The sequence below is a fragment of the Alnus glutinosa genome, chromosome 13 (genome assembly GCF_958979055.1).
Source record: "Alnus glutinosa chromosome 13, dhAlnGlut1.1, whole genome shotgun sequence".
Classification (NCBI taxonomy): Eukaryota; Viridiplantae; Streptophyta; class Magnoliopsida; order Fagales; family Betulaceae; genus Alnus; species Alnus glutinosa.
The window spans coordinates 1,861,304-1,880,990 of record NC_084898.1 but is presented as its reverse complement, the minus strand read 5'-3'; the positions used below and the strand labels follow the sequence as shown (position 1 = coordinate 1,880,990).

The window sequence follows — 19,687 nt, the reverse complement described above, 5'->3', positions numbered from 1 at the left end:
ATGTACAGCCCTAATCTTCAGTTTTCTGGCCGATGGTGATTGATGGTAGGAGATCAAGCTCGTCTCCAGATGATTCAAGTAGACACCCGGACCTGCACCATCTTCTCACTTGGCTCACGTCCATGAAATCGGGCCCTGACGGTGACCCGCCGGACTGCCGGAGATGGAATTAGAACAGCTCACCACACGGTTTTCTAGAGCTCATGGTGGAACCAGATTGCAGCCAGGACTTTCCTAGCTACCGAACCATGGTTGTCGAGGATGAACAGATCGTAGCCCAGGCCTTTATCGTAAAAGGTTTGCATGGTGTATCGGCAAGAGGCTCGGCATATAGGAAGGTTGGTGTCTACTGGTCACCGACCAAGCAAGTCCCAAAATTCAGAAGAGACACTCGTCAATGGGAGATCCAACAGGAGTCGAAATCACCAGAAGGCGAGACCAAAACCTGCACGGCCTCTAAATTTGCGTTTCAGTCCGAGCTCCAAAAGAAGATCCACGCCGGCTCATCTCGGCCAAGTTCAGATCCTTGTCAATGATGCTGAGTCAGGTGATGAAGAATCCCCCACCATGAACGTCCTCGGATCCTTAGCTCAAAAGAAACCACCGGCTTCATGGAACCAAGTCAAGAACCTCCTCACCTCGGATCCCTAGTTTCAGGGACATGGTTCATAGTAACATCAAGGTTGTCCACAGAGCTGACAACTCAACTGAGAGTAGTTCGGTGGGTCAAGAAACCGGTCGCGAAGTCCTCAACTCGGTCACTCTGAGGGTTGGTAAGATCCGGCGCTGGAGCAGCATACACACCTTCTTCGAGGACAATGCACTTCCGCAAGCTCACGCCGCCACCGGCCGGAGCCCGTAGCCCGTAGCCCGCCCATCAAGCACACGTTGCTCCTCTGAATAAACCCAATCGCTTCCAGCGAGACATGACAGCTCCTTGAGATCAGCACCATCTCGCACGACGTCCCGTTGCCGGATCGGATCATCCCTCCATCGCCGGATTGTGCTGGAGCAGTGGAGCCCGAGGACATCTCGGCAGGGGACCAGATTTTCCAGGCCCCTAACCCATTGTTGCTGTGACCACTAATATTTGGTAGTCAGACCACGTGGTTAAAAGCCACGTGCCATCCAAGTTAAGGAGAGATTGCTGGGTATGATATGGTGGCATTGGTGGGCCTTATGGTTAGTATGGCTTTTCTGAAATGCTTTGTCCAGAAAGATTCCTGTGATGGGTTGAAGCCCAATTTTTTAGGTGGAGGCCATATAGCTTGTACGGCCTCGGCAGTGGGGATGATCTGCTTGACCACCGAGTCAGAAAACCTGCCAAATATGGGTTTGTTAAAACTGCAAGCAAGACTCATCGATCTGGTTGTTTGAGGCGAGATTTGGCAATTCGGTCATTCTCTTGTTCAAAAGCCGGTTAAGCCGGCCTTGTTTGTGATTTTCTAGAAATGTCAAAAAAAAAAAAGTTAGATCCGATGTGTTTTACCGAGGCGAGAAGTTAGTTCCGAGGTGTTCTACACAAGTGAAAAGTTAGATCCGAGATATGTTTTACCGAGGCGAAAAGTTAGATCCGAGGTGATATACCGAGAAGAAAGTATAATCCGAGAAGTTTGATCCGAGGGTATTCTACCGAGGCGAAAAGTATGTACCGAGATGAAACATACCGAAAGTATTATTCCGAGGGTACTATCCCGAGGAGACTATGCCCGAGCTCCTAGTTCCAAATAGCACACTTTGAGGACCCCTCCAAATTTACCATCCTCCGAAGTGCACAGTCACATGCCGAGGGACCAATCCGAACCGGAGGTCCAGCTTGAGGAACTCTCCCAAAGAGCCCCATATCGAGTGGCGTGCAAGATAAGGAACTCCAAGTAAGACGGTTCATCTTCATTGAATTCACCAGATAAGTTCATACTCTTATTTTACAACTATGATTCATGGATAAATGTTGGTTTTTACCAACCAGGAAAAAATATATATATGCATGCACTTGTACGCTTTGCCGAAATGTATATATATTTTGATAAAATAGACTCATATGTTGAGGCTTCACTCCTGTCGTGAATGAAAGGATCACAAAATCATCCCGACGGATGAAAAGAATATATGGTGCTACTGTGCATTCTGCTATTTTGTTTTAGTATATGCAGTGCTTCGTAAACCCTTTTTGCAGAAAAGATACGGGGAGACAACCCCTACAACAAATTAAACAAGGAAAGTCTCTCGGTCAGTCCAACACCGAGAGCCAAGGAGACAACCTTGCAGAGAAAACAAGGAAAGTCTCTCGGTCAGTCCAACACCGAGAGCCAAGGAGACAACCTTGCAGAGAAAACAAGGAAAGTCTCTCGGTTAGTCCAACACCGAGAGCAGGAAAAGCCTCTCGGTTAGTCCAACACCGAGAGCAGGAAAAGCCTCTCGGTTAGTCCAACACCTAGAGCAGGAAAAGCCTCTCGGTTAGTCCAACACCGAGAGCAAGAAAAAGCCTCTCGGTTAGTCCAACACCGAGAGCAGGAAAAGCCTCTCGGTCAGTCCAACACCGAGAGCAGAAAAAGAAAAAGCCTCTCGGTTAGTCCAACACCGAAAGCAGGAAAAGTCTCTCGGCTAGTCCAACACCAAGAGCAGAAAAAGAAAAAAGTCTCTCTGTCTATCCAACACCGAGAGCAAGAAAAACCTAACGGTTAGTCCAACAAAGGATACAACGGCAGGATTGCAGGTTTTCGGAAGGACAAGAACATCCAAGATAGAATCGGCCCGAGTCCTTTCCTCGGACGACCCGAAATGATTATGGAAAGGACACCAAGGCAAGAAAACCTCTCGGTTGGAGGTCTCCAGACGTTAAAAGATTGGAGCATTCAGAGATAAAGAAATTAAAAGGTAAAGATTTCAAGTTATGATTTCATTTCAATAATATATAAAGTCTTTTACAGGTTACAAAGATTTCCGAAAAGAAAGGTAAAGCTCAGCGACCTGACTACCCACCTCGAACGACTTAACCTGCGGTCGCAGACTAAAGTTATGGGGGGTAGCTCATTAAGGTAAACAGGAAGGTAAAACTTCAGAAAGATAAAGCATAAAAATAGATAAAGATTCAAAAAGATAAAGCTTCAGGAAAACAAACAGGAAGGTAAAGGTTTAGAAAGACAGATCTTCAGGAAGGAAAAGGTTCAGGGAGATAAAGTTTCAGAACGACAAAGTTTCAGAACGACAAAGCTTTAGGATGACAAAGCTGCAGAATGATAAAGTTTTAGGAAGGAAAAGCTTCAGGAAGGTATGAGGATAAAACCTCTTTAAAAAATCATCAAGTAAGACTCAACACTTTGATGCAAATAGTTTTTTTATTCTCCTCTGTAAAATTTTTCAACAAACCGATTGTTTGTTCGAGTTTTGGAGGTAACTCTAGTATAAAAAGTAAGATTCATAAGAAACCGAGATATGTCTCGGAAGAACTTTTTGAGTGAGAAACTTTAAACTTTTTCCAGGTAAAGATGTTCAATTCAGTTTGAAAAATTATGATATTCTACGGCTAACAAGATAAGGAAAGTGAAAGTCAAAATGTCCAAGACTTCCATTCATTAACATTGAAATTTTGTTCATTACAAAAAAATTTTACATGAAAAAGAAAAGATACATTTGAAAAGGAAAGTTCAAGTATTTACAGGTTGAAGCCCTGAGACTCACTCCGAACTCCGAGATCTCTTTTACACCATCGTCCAGGATACCAAGAGGACTTGACTATCCGCCTCGAACGACTTAGCCCGCGGTCGCGGACTAAAGCTATGGGGGGTAGCTCAACAAAGTTAAAGCTTCTACAAAGGGAAAATCACCGAAGCTACACTAAACTCTCAAATTAAGATCTCTCAGGAGCAACTTGAACAAAGATACGGGGACACAACCCCTATAACAAACCATACGGGGATATCACCTCTACAAAAAATAACCAAGTGAGACCAAGCTAGATGGTGTTCAGATTAGAAGATTCGGTACGCCAAGCACAAAACCTCGGGCCGGCAGAAGCCCCTAATCGTTATACGTCTTGGACAACCAAAGCCTCAGTGCTAGTCTGGGCCTCCGAAGCCCCCAAGAGAGATTTTTGTGGAAGCGGTCTACGAAGCACTACCGATGAAGAAGCTTCGGGTATGTTAAGCCTTTTCTTCAACGGTTTACCATTTTTTGTCAGACAGAACCTTGATCTCAGGAAAGTTGTACGCAAAGTGTTCTCTCAGAGTGGCATTTCACCACAATCTTGGTGAAATCAACTACATCAGTCTGACCCATCTCCTACCGAGAGTAAGAGATCATTTTTACAACTTTGGCCCGACCGAAAATATTATGTAGAGGCATTTATGAAGAAGATATCTATGAGAAGTTGCTATTAGTACTATGACAGATCACAAGTTGGATCCACGGCTTCGATCCTCACTTCGATGGAAGACCGAGCTCACCATCAGACGCTTCAAGGAGCGAATTTCTCGGCTGGGTGTTTTGGGAAAGAAAACGCCCGACGACCTAAGGAAGTCAGAATCCTCGCCAGGCTGGTGATTAGGCCGTGACCTGATCCAAGGAGGAGATAAACATTTAGCAACTACTTCAGGGAAATTAGGTATCAGTTATCCCTGGTAGAATTGGGATAGGACTTATGGTCAAATCAGATAAGAAGAATGATCAAATCAAAAGTCTAAGAAGATATCAGATTAGAAGTCTAATAAAGGATCAGAGTCCAATTAGAACTCTGACAGCAGTTCTAGATCGACAAGGAGCAGGAATTCTAATCCTTCCAGAGATTCGAGGTATTATTCGTCATAGTTACTTTGAAAGAGGCGGCAATTGTCAGATACAGATTATGGAAGATCCAGATTCAGAAACTGAGGTATTTAATTCTCTTACATTCTAAATTCAAATAAGAGAATTAGGGGGGTAACTGTTGGAGTAATAATCAGCTCCAAAGACACGTGGGCCTAAGGTAGTATCGGGGGCCGAGCCCATCGGGTTGGCCCGGCCAGATCAGACCTAAGTACAAGACCAGTCGTTATCTCCAAAAAGACGGATATTCAAAATATATCAAGATAGACTTCTATCCCATCAAATATGGGATAAGGTACCTAATAGAATGACATTAGCTAAAGAGAGTGTCATATCCAGTTTGGACTCTACTACCCAATTTGAATTCTATGAAGGTAAGACTCAAGACTATGTGATCTAGGACTTAGACTCCTAATCAGAAAGATAAGATTCAAGACTATGTGATTTAGGACTCAGACTCCTAATTAGATTATGCTCCAAGCACTCTAGCGGTTTTATAACTGTGAACTGTGAGTCTATAAATAAGACTACGGCGTCAGGTATTAAGGGAACACAAGCAGATTCTCTGAACTCTTGAGATTACTGATATTCTCCAGAAAATAAGTTTGAACTGACTTAGGCATCGGAATGGGGGTCCGGTCGGCACCCCCGACGAGTCGTTTGTTATTTTGCAGATTACGAGGAGAACGAACATCGAGGAAGGCAACGAATCACAAGGCAACACGTCACCGTACCGGAAACTATACCAACACTTTAAGTTTGTATGACATAGATTTCAAACCACCATTTTTGTTACTTTGAAGTAAGGGTGAGAATTTGTGTTTGTGTGTTGGGTTTGGGTCGAGTCAAAAGTTATCAGCCTTATTTTAAATTTTAAGGCTCCTCTCTATTAAGGAAGAAAAGTGATTGGTCGCTATTTACTTTTTGAAAATTACAAAAATAACTCTTTGTAGAATATTAGAATCTGATTGAATCTTATGGTCCGTTTGTTTCGACGTAAAATAGTTTCCGTCGTAAAATGGTTTCAGGGAAGTCATTTTTCAGGAAACTATTTACGGTTGAAACCATTTTTCGGTGTTTGGTGCGTACAAAAAATCGCAAATATTTTTTTATATTTTTATTCAATCATATTAACTTATAAAAATCAATTTTTATTCACAACATAAAAATATTAATGTTAAATAATATAAAAATCATCGATGACGAGATTCGGTCATTGACCGACAAGATTCTGATAATTTTTACCTGATTCCGGCTAATATAGCCAAAATTCGAGATAAAGGCCGAAATCCGAACAATTTCGTCGAAATCTGGGCCAGCCGGCCGGGAACTGGCCTCTCTGGCCAGGGCCGGCCGGGATCCAGCCACTCTGGCCAAGGCCGGCCGGCCTCTCTGGCCAGGGCCGGCGGGAATCCAGCTCTCTGGCCAAATCCGGCCAGCCGGTCTGCCGGATTCCGGTCAGATTGGTTGCTGGAATCTGGCTGACCGGATTCCGGCGAAGGTGGCCGGATTCCGTCGCAAGATTCCGGCAACATTAATCGGATGTTGTCGGATTCCGAAACCGGCAATATTTCGATGGTGGTCGGCTGCTTGAACGTGAAGGTCGACTGTGCCGTTTAAAATAGATCGACTGCGTCTGGCGTCTTCGGAAAACGATTTACGCTTTTAAAAAGGGTAAATTATTTTCCGAAATTTACTAAGCATTTTTGATCAAACAGAAATCATTTTCCGGTTAACTATTATTTTCGCCCCTATCAAACACCGGAAAATGCTGAAATCATTTTCCAGAAATCATTTTACGCCGAAACAAACGGAGCATTATTTTGCGGTGAATATTAGAAAATGAAATCAATTTGTACAATATAATTGGACGAAAATCTTATATTGCAATGAATGTTGAGATCGATCGACTTGTGTATAAATGAAACAGGCCTATATGCTCATGATTCTATTTCTTCAATAGTACTTTGAATCTCCTAATTTATATGTCCTACGAAAAAGAGACATATTTATTCATTTTTAGTAAAGTTGACATATTTATAATATAGTATGACAAGCAAGAGTGTCTCAGTACGTAATTGAAAATGTGTGACACTTGTTGCTTGTGTCTTGCTTACAAGCACAAAACACGAACAACACAATACCTTTGTAACATAGATAAATCTCTCTCAATTTACCTTGAACAAATAATATATATATACAATGTTTTCACAATAGTTTATGATGATCATAAAGATGCCAACGACAAAGACGATGACGACGTCGATGAAGGTGTAACCAAAGCCGACCCATCAGGCGAATTCCGGCAAAGAGGGCACGTTCCATTCAATTTTAGCCACTCGTCTATGCAATTAGCATGGAAATAATGATTGCACTCCGGTATAGTCCTCAGTTCTTCCTTAGGCTGATATTCAGACAAGCATATGGGGCAAGTGTTGTCACTAGGTTTGGGTAATCGTCGGCTCTCACCGAGCAGTGTCTTTGGGTACGATTCTATTGTTGGCCCGTCGAGACCCATCGCAAAGACGCTCTGTTGTTGCGGCGAGATTATGCTAGTGAGTTCCATATTGGCTTGGTGTCTACGTCTATAAACCCTGATTCTGCCACAAAGGTAACATGAGAGCCCAATGATGCACAGCAGTCCGGGTATTCCCACGCCTATGATTATGCCGTACTTGGCACTCCTTGGAAGACCACCTAAAAGAGGAAACAATTACAGTAAACTAATTGATCATAGATAAAATATCAACAAACAGTTAACCAATTTGTTAAAAAGCGAGATATGAATCCAATACAAGCTATAGCATAAGCACCGGTGCTTTATAAATAATTGTCGCCAATGGTATTACCATTCTCGACTATATAAATACACGCCGAAAATTATCATCAATTTATTAGCGTTTATTTAATAGCCAATAATAGATGTGATTTTTTTTAATAGTGACCTATATAGCAACAACGGAGCCAGAATTAATGTTTTATTTGGGGCAACACCAAGTTCAACAATTAATTCATTAAGCCTTTAACTTTAAAAAATCTATTAGTATAAGCAATAATCTCCTCATTATCATATATAAGTAGTCCCTACATACTAAATCAAGTAAGAGCTAAATTTAATAAAATTGCACACACCGCATGACCCCATAATGAAAATTAGAGAGATCATGTTTTCTTATAGAAAATTTTAAAGCATTTTAAGATTAGTTCTACACTTTGTCTTTTTCCTAAGGCTTTCTCTGTGTTGGGTCATGACATTCTCTACATGCCAATTATGGCAAAGTCTATTTGTATAATTCTAATGCATGGATTTATGTCAATGATCTTGAAAGGCATTAAGTTCAAAGTTTGAAAATTGAATGACTGCATAGAGGACTTTTTGAGGTTAACTTTTGAAAGATGCAAGATGGTGGTCTTGTGGTCAACCTCCGAGTTTGTTGAATCTCTCTTTGCACAGTGCCCTCCAGATTGAAACAGAGAAAATACCGACATCATTGCTTTGACTACGGCATGCTTTCAAGGTTGAAAACCAACTCCCACCCAAAGAATTAGAGCTGTGGGAGCATTAGAACCATCCCTTATGCGATTTAATTTTGACAGATTTTTTTTTTTTTTTTACTCAAAGAAGACAGAGGAGACGACCAGAGTGACTACTCTACCTGAGCGTGACCATGATAGTACCTGCCTGCTGGTCAATTGCACAGAAGGGACATAGACAATAAAAAACCGCAGGCGATTCCTCAAGTTCAATAGAACCATGATTTTACTCTTTAGTCTCACCGAAAATACTAGCGATACTCAAGCCAATAAGATGGTAAACCAAACACTTTCTATTTCAGAATTCGAGCTCAAGACCTAACCCCATTATTAAACTTGAATGCCATTACACCACTCCGTCGGAGGTTTTTGTTCTGACAGAATTGATCATACGTGGACTTTGATCATCGCCTACCAATTGTTTTGACAGAATTGATATCTGGACCCTGTCTCTTTATGTGGTTAGGTTGAAAAGTGTTAGACTTGTTCGCGGTTCTTGAAGAAAGCGATCTCCCACCAAATTAAACAAATGGAACCGTCCTCTGTGTGAATGGTGTTAATTAGGCCATCTCCAGTAATAAAAGTTAGAATAGCTATTAAAAAAGAATAACTCTCTACTTTAACTACTATTTATCCTAATTTCTCTTTAACAGTTCACTCTCTACTTTTTTAAAATATTATTTTTTAATCATTTTCTTTAATTTTTGTTTTCATTTCTCTCTTATGCTTTGGTCTCTGTCTCACTCTCTAGTCTCCCCCAACCCCAACCCACTGCACTACGACGAAGAAGAAGCACCCACCGCACCACACTCTCTACTTCAATACCGCACAACTCAACCACCGGATCAACGCCGTTCAACCACTACACACACGACGTCGATCCACCCACGGCCAGAGCAACGGAATCACCTATTAGCATCGATCAAGACCGATCCACCGGAAAAAGGGCACAGCTAAAGCCGATCAAGAACCCGGCGGAATCCACCTCCAACTTCACTGGTGTCGACCCATCCACCGGACGTCACCCATCGTCGATCCATGGAAGATCGGGGCTCATACTGCCGATCAAGACCCCGGCGGAATCCACCTTCAGCTTCACTGGCGTCGACCCATCCACCGAACGTCACCCATTGTCGATCCATGGAAGATTGGGGCTCATACTATTGCTTCCATTGTTAGATGAGGGACGAAGAGTGACAGAAAGGGACGGAGAGGGACGAAGAGGAATCGGAGAGGGAGAGAGGGAGAGAGAAATTATTAATAAAAAAAGTCTAAACACATGAACAGTGAATAGCCAGTGTTGGCTATTCACTGTTCATATGTTTAGAGAAATGGTTAAAATAGCCATTTTGTTGGAGAATAAAATTTACTAATAAAAGTCAACTTTGATTATTTTGAAGGAAATAGCAAGTCTACTGGAGATGCCCTTAGTGCTGCAGAATGTTAGACTTGGTCTTGCTTCTCGAAGAAAGTGATGTATATATACCACCCAACCAAGTACAACCATGGGATGTGGCATGTGCGTAGGGAATCGGGATTTCTCTACAATTATTTTAATTGAATTACAGAGGATTGTGAGAAGTTTTATAAACTCGGGTTCAGATTTTTAGCAATTTATCATCCGAATTGTTAGTAATACAGACAGTAAATATGAAAAGCTTTATGAAATTAATCCATTTGTCTAAACATTGCAGCAAACTGCTCAAAACTTTGGGTTTCATGAGAATCTTTATTCAATGAAGTCCGCCTACTTAACAGAAACTTTCACAATTGTTTGTCCACTTATATATAGAAAATAAACAATTGCATTGCTCAAGATTATTAATTGTTGAAGATCTCAAATTGTATAAATGTGTGTGTGTGTTTTCATGTTGTGGAAGTGTTCAAGTTGTTCATGATTATTGAAGAAAGCGATCTTCCACCCAAAACAACTAGCAATGTGGGACCTAGTCAGTTTGACTACGATCAAACCTCCTCTTTTTCTCTATTCTTCTGTGAAATAATTGTAAGAAGAAATGAAGAATTAACCAACGAGGAGTGGAGAAGAATACAAGGCCCGCAAGGATTTGAAGTCATAAATATTAATCATATTATAATATGTGAAAAGTTTATGGACCCATTGATACTTTCGAAAGACGCATTGAGAGAGAAAGGGACACCGACTTTTAAAGTGCCTAAATGAAAAAAAATCTTAACGATGTGGAACACTTTCACAAGCCCCCTCACTTGTGTTAACTAATAGCCAAACACGTAGACAACAACAGGAGGAAAAGACCCATCACATAAGAAACATGTGGCTCTGATACTATGTAAAAAGTTAACGGGCCCATTGACATTCTCAAAATACACATTGAGAAAGGAATGTACACTATGATTTATAAAGTGTCTGGGTAAAAGAAATCTTAGTGATGTGAGACGCTTTAATATAATCTATATTAAATTATTATTTATCTAAAAATAAAAAATAGATTACTGAAAACTATGAATTTTATAATTTAATTTACAGTCTAATTAATACCTTAAAAAACAATTTTTAGTGAAACAATTAAAACGTACCAATGTTGCTGCTTGGACTGTTGACAAAGCATTCAACATCGAGGCTCGTATCACTGCGCACACAGTCTCCACCACGCGCTACGCATTTAGTGCAACTCGGCTCACTCCAAGCCAACTGGACCGACTGTAACGGCGACATTTCCGGAAGCAAAGCAGTAAATATTGCTTTACACGACGCCGGTGGCGGCAAAGTACCATCGTAAGCGGTCGGTGTCATCGAGACGTTAAAGCCGTCGCCGCTAAGGCAAGGAATCGGCCAAGACCTAGACATGTTTGTCACGTCGGAGGAGCAGTTTAAGAAGGTGAAGTTCCAGCTAAAAAAGTCGGTCCGGAAAGGGGAGCCGGAGAGGCTCGAGAGAGTGAAGTTTTGCAGGGTCCGTCGGAAAAAGCAGTTGTCTGGGTCGGTGATATCTATTGTTTGCTCCAAGTAATCGATATTTTGGACGACGAAGTCGCCGGCGTGAGGGAGGGTGAGGATTGTTTGGTTCTGGTTGGTGCATGAGAGATCGAATCCGGCATAGCCGCAAGCTTTCGGTTGGTCATTGAATCTGAAAGGGAACTGAACGGGAGGGCCAATTCCACCGCAATATAAAGTTTCACAGAGTATGATCCTTGATGCTACGGGCGGAAAGGAGAAGAAGAAGAAGAAGAAGAAGAAGAAGAAGAAGAAATACTGTAAGGAAGCCATTTGAGGATCGGGGGTGACCGGAAGCACCAAAATATTCTGCATGTCAGCGTGTGGGGATGCTTAATATCTATAAGATAAGTCCTCCAATGAAAAAGGTGACAGCCACGTGTGCTGGAGGGTATAATAGGAACAACGCTCTCTATATTTCTATGGGCCGGCCTCGTGGCACACGAGTAATGGCAGAATAGTGGTTGTCTATGAGTGGCACCTATACATACGTCAACGATTATAAAAGACTGGCAAAAAAAGAAAAAGAAAAAAAAAGACAGCTTGAGTCCAGCATCATCGGACAATGATAGGCAGGTCGGCGTTGAGTGGAGAAGAACCTTCTCCATTTCAAAAATTTTGTAATTTTTATATTAATTTTAGCTATTCAGTTCTTAAAATATACTCCAATTTACTCTATCTTCATTAGTCATTTTCTTCATGATTTGAATACGTGACGTGCTGCTTAATTTAATATTAAATGATGCAAATTTTATGTAAAACTCACACATGCAAGAAATTAATGGATACACAAAAACATATATATATATAAAATTAAAATTGTACTTAAGTTGTAACAAAAATATCAGAAATGGCAAGTAATAAATATGGTTGAACGGGCTAAGGCAAAAGCTATTATGCTAACGAACAAACAATGTTAGAAGACACAGAATAGATATTTAATCAATCAATCAAGATAGATATTTTATCAAGTTTTGTTTTTTATTTGCTCTTGCATTCACACCAGCTACTTGAAAGTCCAATATTGGAATAGCATTCAAATTTTATATAGCACTTTTGCAGTTTCAACACGTTTTAACTCGATGTAGTGCACGAAAGAAACAAAAAAGCAAAGAAAAAAGACATACTACAAAAAATACAAAATTTGAAGAAGTCTCTCACCCTTAAGGCTGAGTGGGTTTGGCAACGAGTTTTGAGACGAAAAATGTTGAAAAAAAATGATTGATGCATGGGATATAAAGTTAATTAAAATAAGTTTTAAATTTTTTTTTAAGAGAAAAGTAAAAATTAAAAAAAAAAAAAAAGAAAAAAAAGAAAAAGAAAAAGTGATTAGTAATTTGGAGAATGGAGTTTGATGTTTTAAGAAAAAGGAAAAGAAATGGTTACCAAACATAAACATAGACTTTTATGAAGTGGACAGAATAGTACTCCACATCCTAGTGACCCTACTAATTAATTTAATGGTATCCCATAGTATTAAACCATACAAAGTAGGTGTGGTTTCATCTAAAATTTATATTTAATCCTCCTTAACTTACTTTACTAAAAAGAAAGGAAAAGACCAAATCTGCTATGTTTGCCTACGGACGTTCCTAGCAAAAGCAATTTGATGAGACAATTAAACGTACGTACCACTGCTTGGAACATTAAAGCATCCAACATCCGTGCTCGTAGCATTCTCACGGGCACAGTCTCCGCCGCGAGCTACACATCCTCCACAACGGGGCTTACCCCAACTCAACCGAACCATCGGGTACCGTCGCGAGAGAAACGATTCCGTCCAATTTGCTCGGCACGTCACCGGCGGCAAAACTTGATCAAGGTAATCGGTCGGTATGACCTGGACTATATAGTCATCGCTGCTAAGGCACTCTACCATATACCCAAACATAATCGTCGCGTTGGAAGAAGAGCAGTTGAAGAATGTAAGACTGTCAAGGTAGTCGATCTGGAAAGGAGAGCCCGAAGCGGTGAAGTTTTGAATGAGCCGTTTGGGAAAGCAGTCGTCTGGGTCGGCGATATATATTAATTGGTACAAGTAGTTGATGTGTAAGACAACGAAGTCCCCAGACTTCGGCAAACGGAGGATTGTCTGGCTTTTGTTGTCGCATGAGAGATCGAATCCCGGATCATAGCCGCATGCTGGGGCTTGAGAGCCCTTGAGTCGGAAAGGGAACTGAACAGGCACGTTTTGGTTGCCATCACAAGATGAAGGTTTACAGATTATGGCGTTTGATGCTATGCGAGGAAGGAAGAAGAAGAGGAGGAGGAGGAAGAAGGAGGTGGGGAAGAAGACTTGGAAGGAAGCCATACACGAAAGTCGAAGTGAATTAGGAAGGTTAATAAGCTACATTGGATAGCTAGGGAGTAGTGGAGTCCTCTTCAAAGTCAAAAGAGCTTTTTTTTATTTTATTTTTTATTTTTTTGAAGAACAAAGTCAAAAGAGCCGCCTATACATATTGTGAAGAAATATTCAAGGAAAGGTTCTCCAATTACATCGTGACAGCAATATTGTGAATGAGGGAATAATTGTTTTTTTTTAAAAAAATTATTCATATTTGTTCACCTAAATGCTTTACTGTTAGCTTTAATTTTCATTTATTAATTTTAATTATATCTCACTTAATTATATCTTAAAAAACCAAAAAATTGAACGGTTAATTTTATAACGAATAGAGTTTTCTTCTAAATTGGATTTGACAAATTTCTTTTAATTCAATCTATAAAATTATCATACATTCTGTAATACTTTAATCTGTGGGATGTATATAATATTATCATATATTCCTTAATCTGTAAGAAGTATATAACCTAATTTGTGAGAAGTATATTCCTTAACGACATTATTATAACTAAACTCGTTGTTCAAAATTTTTATCATCAATGATATGAATGAGTGAATGGTTAAAAAAAGAAGAAAAAAAAAAAGCAAGGTTGCAAATTTTGGACACAACTTGCAATTCGACACGAACTTAATATGAAATTTGTAGGTTATGGTTTAGAGGTGTGACTCATTTAATTAAATGAGTCAGTTAGGGTTGACTTATCTAATCTTATATATGTGGCTCAACATGATATGAATCTAATATGCGATATAAATGATACCAATTTTTTTATATAACCCGTAAACTTGATATAAACTTAATACGAAATTAACAAAATATTATTGAAAAGTCTAACCTATTTACTTAAATACATCAAATTATAATTAATTCATATAATTTTATATTCATATGTGGATATGACTCAAAATAGGTAGACTAGCACAAATTACCATCCCTTCTCTTAAAGACGTACGTGGACCATAAAATTCTGTCTAAAAAATTCAAAAGACCTTATGATTGGTAGAAACTGGATCCTAAAAAGAATTCAATGCTTCTGACGTATAGATAGAAGGGGCAGGAAAAGTAAAATGTCTAGAAAATGAGGGCAGTGTTTGACAAATGGTTTTAGCTCCGTTTTGACTTTCTTTTTCATTTCTTAAAAAAGAAATTAACAACTTTTCAAAATTATTAGCAAATATATATATATATATATATATATATATATATATATATATATATATATATATATATATATATATATATATATATATATATATATATATATTTTCAATTTTCTCTCAAAAAAAATTAAATCTCATTTCAATTTTATTCCACTTTAATCATTTCTTATTTCTATTCAAACAACAAGCTCATAATTTTTTCACAAAAAAATAAATAAATAAATAATTCTCATTTCACTTTTATATTACATTAATTACTTCTTATTTTTATTTAAACAAAAAATTCACGATAAAATTCTTTACCAGACACACATCAACTATTTAGGATATGTTTGGGTGTGTAATTATATTGTATTATATTTTATTATGTTTGAAAATGTTGTTTGTGTGGGTTTTTAAAATTAAAATTGTATTCGAGTTTTACTTGTTCCGTTTTAACCCAATTTAAAAAAATTAAACCCAACTAAAAAAAAATAAAAATAAATAACAAAAAAATAAAAATAAAATTTAACCCAACTCAAACGCACCACAACAGTTTATCTTGTATTTCATCCAATAAATTAATTCTTTTTTCCTCACTCATTCAAAATGCTTGACTGTCCATCAGAAAATTAATAATTTTTTAGAGCATTTTTCCAGCATCATCGGATAATGATAGGCAGGTCGGCGTGAGTGGACAAGAACCTTCTCCATTTCAAAAATTTTGTAATTTTTATATTAATTTTAGCTATTCAGTTCTTAAAATATACTCCAATTTACTCTATCTTCATTAGTCATTTTCTTCATGATTTGAATACGTGACGTGCTGCTTAATTTAGTAAAACTCACACATGCAAGAAATTAATGGACACACAAAAACATATATATATATATATATATATATATATATATATATATATATATATATATATATATATATATATATATATATATATATATATATATATAAAATTAAAATTGTACTTAAGTTGTAACAAAAATATCAGAAATGGCAAGTAATAAATATGGTTGAAGGGGCTAAGGCAAAAGCTATTATGCTAACGAACAAACAATGTTAGAAGACCCAGAATAGATATTTAATCAATCAATCAAGATAGATATTTTATCAAGTTTTGTTTTTTGTTTTTTATTTGCTCTTGCATTCACACCAACTACTTGAAAGTCCAATATTGGAATAGCATTCAAATTTCATATAGTACTTTTGCAGTTTCAACACGTTTTAGCTCGATGTAGTGCACGAAGAAGAAACAAAAAAGCAAAGAAAAAAGACATTTAAAAAAGTACAAAATTTGAAGAAGTCTCTCGCACTCCAGGCTGGGTGGGTTTGGAAAAGAGTTCTGAAACGAAAAATGTTAGAAAAAAATTATTGATGTGATATAAAATTAAAATAGGTTTTAAATTTTTTTTAAGAGAGTAAAAAAAAAAAAAAAAAAGTACGATTAGTAATTTGGAGAAAGGAGTTTGATTTTTTTTTAAGAGAAAGGAAAATAAATGGTTACCAAACATGAACAAAGACTTTTATGAAATGGACAAAATAGTACTCCACATCCTAGTGACCCTACTAATGGTATCCCATAATATTAAACCATACAAAGTAGGTGTGTTTCATCTAAAATTTATATTTAATCCTCCTTGAATTACTTTACTAAAAATTTTTTTACAAAACAACTTACATTCAAAGAATATGGGATTGGAATTGGGTGCAACATGAGATGGTAGGAAAGACTTCACCTATTCGAACAAGTTTTCAACAATTCAGATAGGCTGTTCGAGTAGGTAAATGCCGTTTGTTTTTCGGTATTTCATATAATACGGACAATTCATTGTACTCGATCTAAGAAGACAATAAAATCAATCACTTGGTCCAAGTTGTAATTGAAGTGCTAGAACTAGTTAAATAGAGCCAAGCCCCCGATGCACTCGGGGGCAAAACTACACCCGCAAACGGATCTTTTATATTTCAAATGAAATGAAAAATTTGAAATAGAAAAGAATCGGTCCCTTTTAAACAATGGGTAAAATTATTTAAAAAAGTGAAATAATAATATTACCCTTTATTTTATAAGGTAGTGGCTCCGTTTCCACTGCACCCGGTGGTAGCAAATTTCAAAAACTCATCCAAAATTGCATGTTTTTTTAAAAAAATTCTCTGAAATTAGTTTTTTACCCCTCCTAAACAGCTTTTTTTATTTTAGTTTTGTCTTCCAACCTAAATTTATAGTTGCGCCCATGCACCGTCGTTTTCCTATTTTATGTTTGGATGAATTATAAATGTCAAGAAAATCAGGAAAAAGAAAAAGAAAAGAAAAGACCAAATCTGCTATGTTTGCCTACGGACGTTCCTAGCAAAAGCAATTTGATGAGACAATTAAACGTACGTACCATTGCTTAATTTGCTTGGAACATTAAAGCATCCAACATCCGGGCTCGTAGCATTCTCACGGGCACAGTCTCCGCCGCGAGCTACACATCCTCCGCAACGGGGCTCACCCCAACTCAACCGAACCATCCCGTACCGTAGCGAGAGAAACGATTCCGTCCAATTTGCTCTACACGACACCGGCAGTGGCGAAGCCTGATCAAGGTAATCGGTCGGTATGACCCAGACTATATAGTCATCGCCGCTAAGGCAATCTACTTGTAAATACCCAAACATAATCGCCGCGTTAGAAGAGGAGCAGTTGAAGAAGGTAAGACTGTAAAGGTAGTCGATCTGGAAAGGAGAGCCCGAAGCGGTGAAGTTTTGAATGATCCGTCTGGGAAAGCAGTTGTCTGGGTCGGCGATATATATTGATTGGTCCAAGTAGTCGATGTGTTTGACAACGATGTCCCCGGAATTTGGTAAACGGAGGATTGTCCGGCTTTTGTTGTCGCATGAGAGATCGAATCCCGGATCATAGCCGCACGCTCGGGCTTGAGAGCCTTTGAGTCGGAAAGGGAACTGAACAGGCACGTTTTGGTTGCCATCACAAGATGAAGGTTTACAGATTATGGCGTTTGATGCTATGCGAGGAAGGAAGAAGAAGAGGAGGAGGAAGAAGAAGGTGGGGAAGAAGACAAGGAAGGAAGCCATATACGGAAGTCGAAGCGAAAAAACAATATTATGCTCAGGGGGATTAGGAAAAGGTTAATAAGCCACATGGGATAGCTAGGGAGTAGTGGAGTCCTCTTCAAAGTCAAAAGAGCTTTTTTTTTTTTTTTTTTAAAGAAAAAGTCAAAAGAGCTGCCTATACATATTGTGAAAAATATTCAAGGAAAAGTTCTCCAATTACATCGTGACAGCAATGTTGTGAATGAGAGAATAATTGTTTTTTTTTTTAAATAAATAAATTAAATTATTCATATTTGTTCACCTAAATATTTTACTATTAGCTTTAATTTTCATATTTTAATTATACCTCACTTAATTATATCTTAAAAAACCAAAAAATTGAATGGCTAATTTTATAACAAATAGAGTTTTCTTCTTAACTGGATTTGACAAATTTCTTTTAATTTACTCTATAAAATTATCATATATTCTTTAATAATTAAGAAATATATAACTTTAATATGGGAGAAAGTATATAAAATTATCATATATTCCTTAATATGTAAGAAGTATATAACCTAATTTGTAAGAAGTATATTCCTTAAAGACATTATAATAACTGAACATGTTCAAGATTTTTATCATCCATGATATGAATGAGTGAATGGTTATAAAAAAAAAAAAAAAACAAAAAAAGCAAAGCTTCAAATTTTGGACACGACTCGCAATTCGACACGAACTCCACATAAAATTTGTAGGTTATGGTTGAGGAGTGTGACTCATTTAATTAAATAAGTTAATTAGGGTTGATATATATAATCTTATACATATGGCTCAACATGACATAAATTCAACACGTGATATAAATGATACTAATTTTTTTATATGATCCACAAACTTAATATAAACCTAATATAAAATTAACAAGATCTAATTAACGGATCTAACCTATTTAATTATATATATCAAATTATAATTAATTCATATAATTTTGTACACATGCATCATACGACTCAAACAAGTAAGCTAACACAAATTACTATCCCTTCTCTTAAAGACGTACGAGGACCACAAAATTCTGTCTAAAAAATTCAAAAGACCTATAAAGAATTCAATGCTTCTGACATATAGATAGAATATTGAACATGTAGAAGGGGCAGGAAAAGTAAAAATGTCTAGAAAAAGAGGGCAGTGTTTGACAAATGGTTTTAGCTCCGTTTTGACTTTCTTTTTCATTTCTTAAAAAAATAAATTAACACCTTTTCAAAATTATTAGCAAATATATATATTTTCAATTTTCTTTTATGCTCCGTTTGTTTTGACGTAAAATGATTTCTGAAAAAAGATTTCAGTATTTTCCGATGTTTGGTAGGGGTGAAAATAATGGTCAGCCAAAAAATGATTTCCGTTTAACAAAAAATGCTTAATAAATTTCAGAAAATGAATTACACATTTTAAAAGCGTAAATTATTTTCAGTAGATAATAGTTACAGTCGACTCTCTTTTAAACAATGCAGTCGACCTTTACGTTCAAACAGTTGACTATCACCGGATTCTGACAAGCCAGATTCCGACACTGGTCGGTGTCGGAATCCAGCGACATTCGGCAACCGTCGCCGGATTCCGGCCAAACTAGCCGGAGCGGTCGGATCTCCAGCTATCAAGCCGGATCTGGCCGTTTTGTGCCGGAATTTGTATTTTTTTATATTAACATTTTTTATTTTGTGAATAAAATTTAATTTTTTAAATTAATATGATTAAATTAAAATATAAAAAATATTTGTAATTTTCCGTACGCGCCAAACACAGAAAAATAATTTCGACGGAAAATATTTTTCTGAAA

At 37.7% G+C, this 19,687-nt stretch overlaps 1 protein-coding gene across 3 annotated transcripts; it reads right to left on the bottom strand.

The window, feature by feature from the left end:
* Positions 1 to 6,784: 6,784 nt before the first annotated feature.
* LOC133853813 (putative RING-H2 finger protein ATL21A) lies at positions 6,785 to 17,933 on the bottom strand. Of its 3 annotated transcripts, none has more exons than XM_062289843.1 (2): positions 12,941 to 13,655; positions 6,785 to 7,500 (listed from the first exon to the last, which is right to left on the bottom strand). In XM_062289843.1, exons 1-2 carry the CDS (start codon positions 13,617 to 13,619, stop codon positions 7,031 to 7,033), a joined length of 1,149 nt encoding a protein of 382 aa, XP_062145827.1. In that variant the 5' UTR covers positions 13,620 to 13,655; the 3' UTR covers positions 6,785 to 7,030. The 3 variants fall into 3 exon arrangements, with proteins under 3 accessions (XP_062145827.1, XP_062145825.1, XP_062145824.1); XM_062289841.1 differs by lacking the exon at positions 12,941 to 13,655 and adding an exon at positions 17,196 to 17,933 and having other exon boundaries at positions 6,792 to 7,500; XM_062289840.1 differs by lacking the exon at positions 12,941 to 13,655 and adding an exon at positions 10,894 to 11,698 and having other exon boundaries at positions 6,835 to 7,500.
* Between the last annotated feature and the right edge of the window lie 1,754 nt (positions 17,934 to 19,687).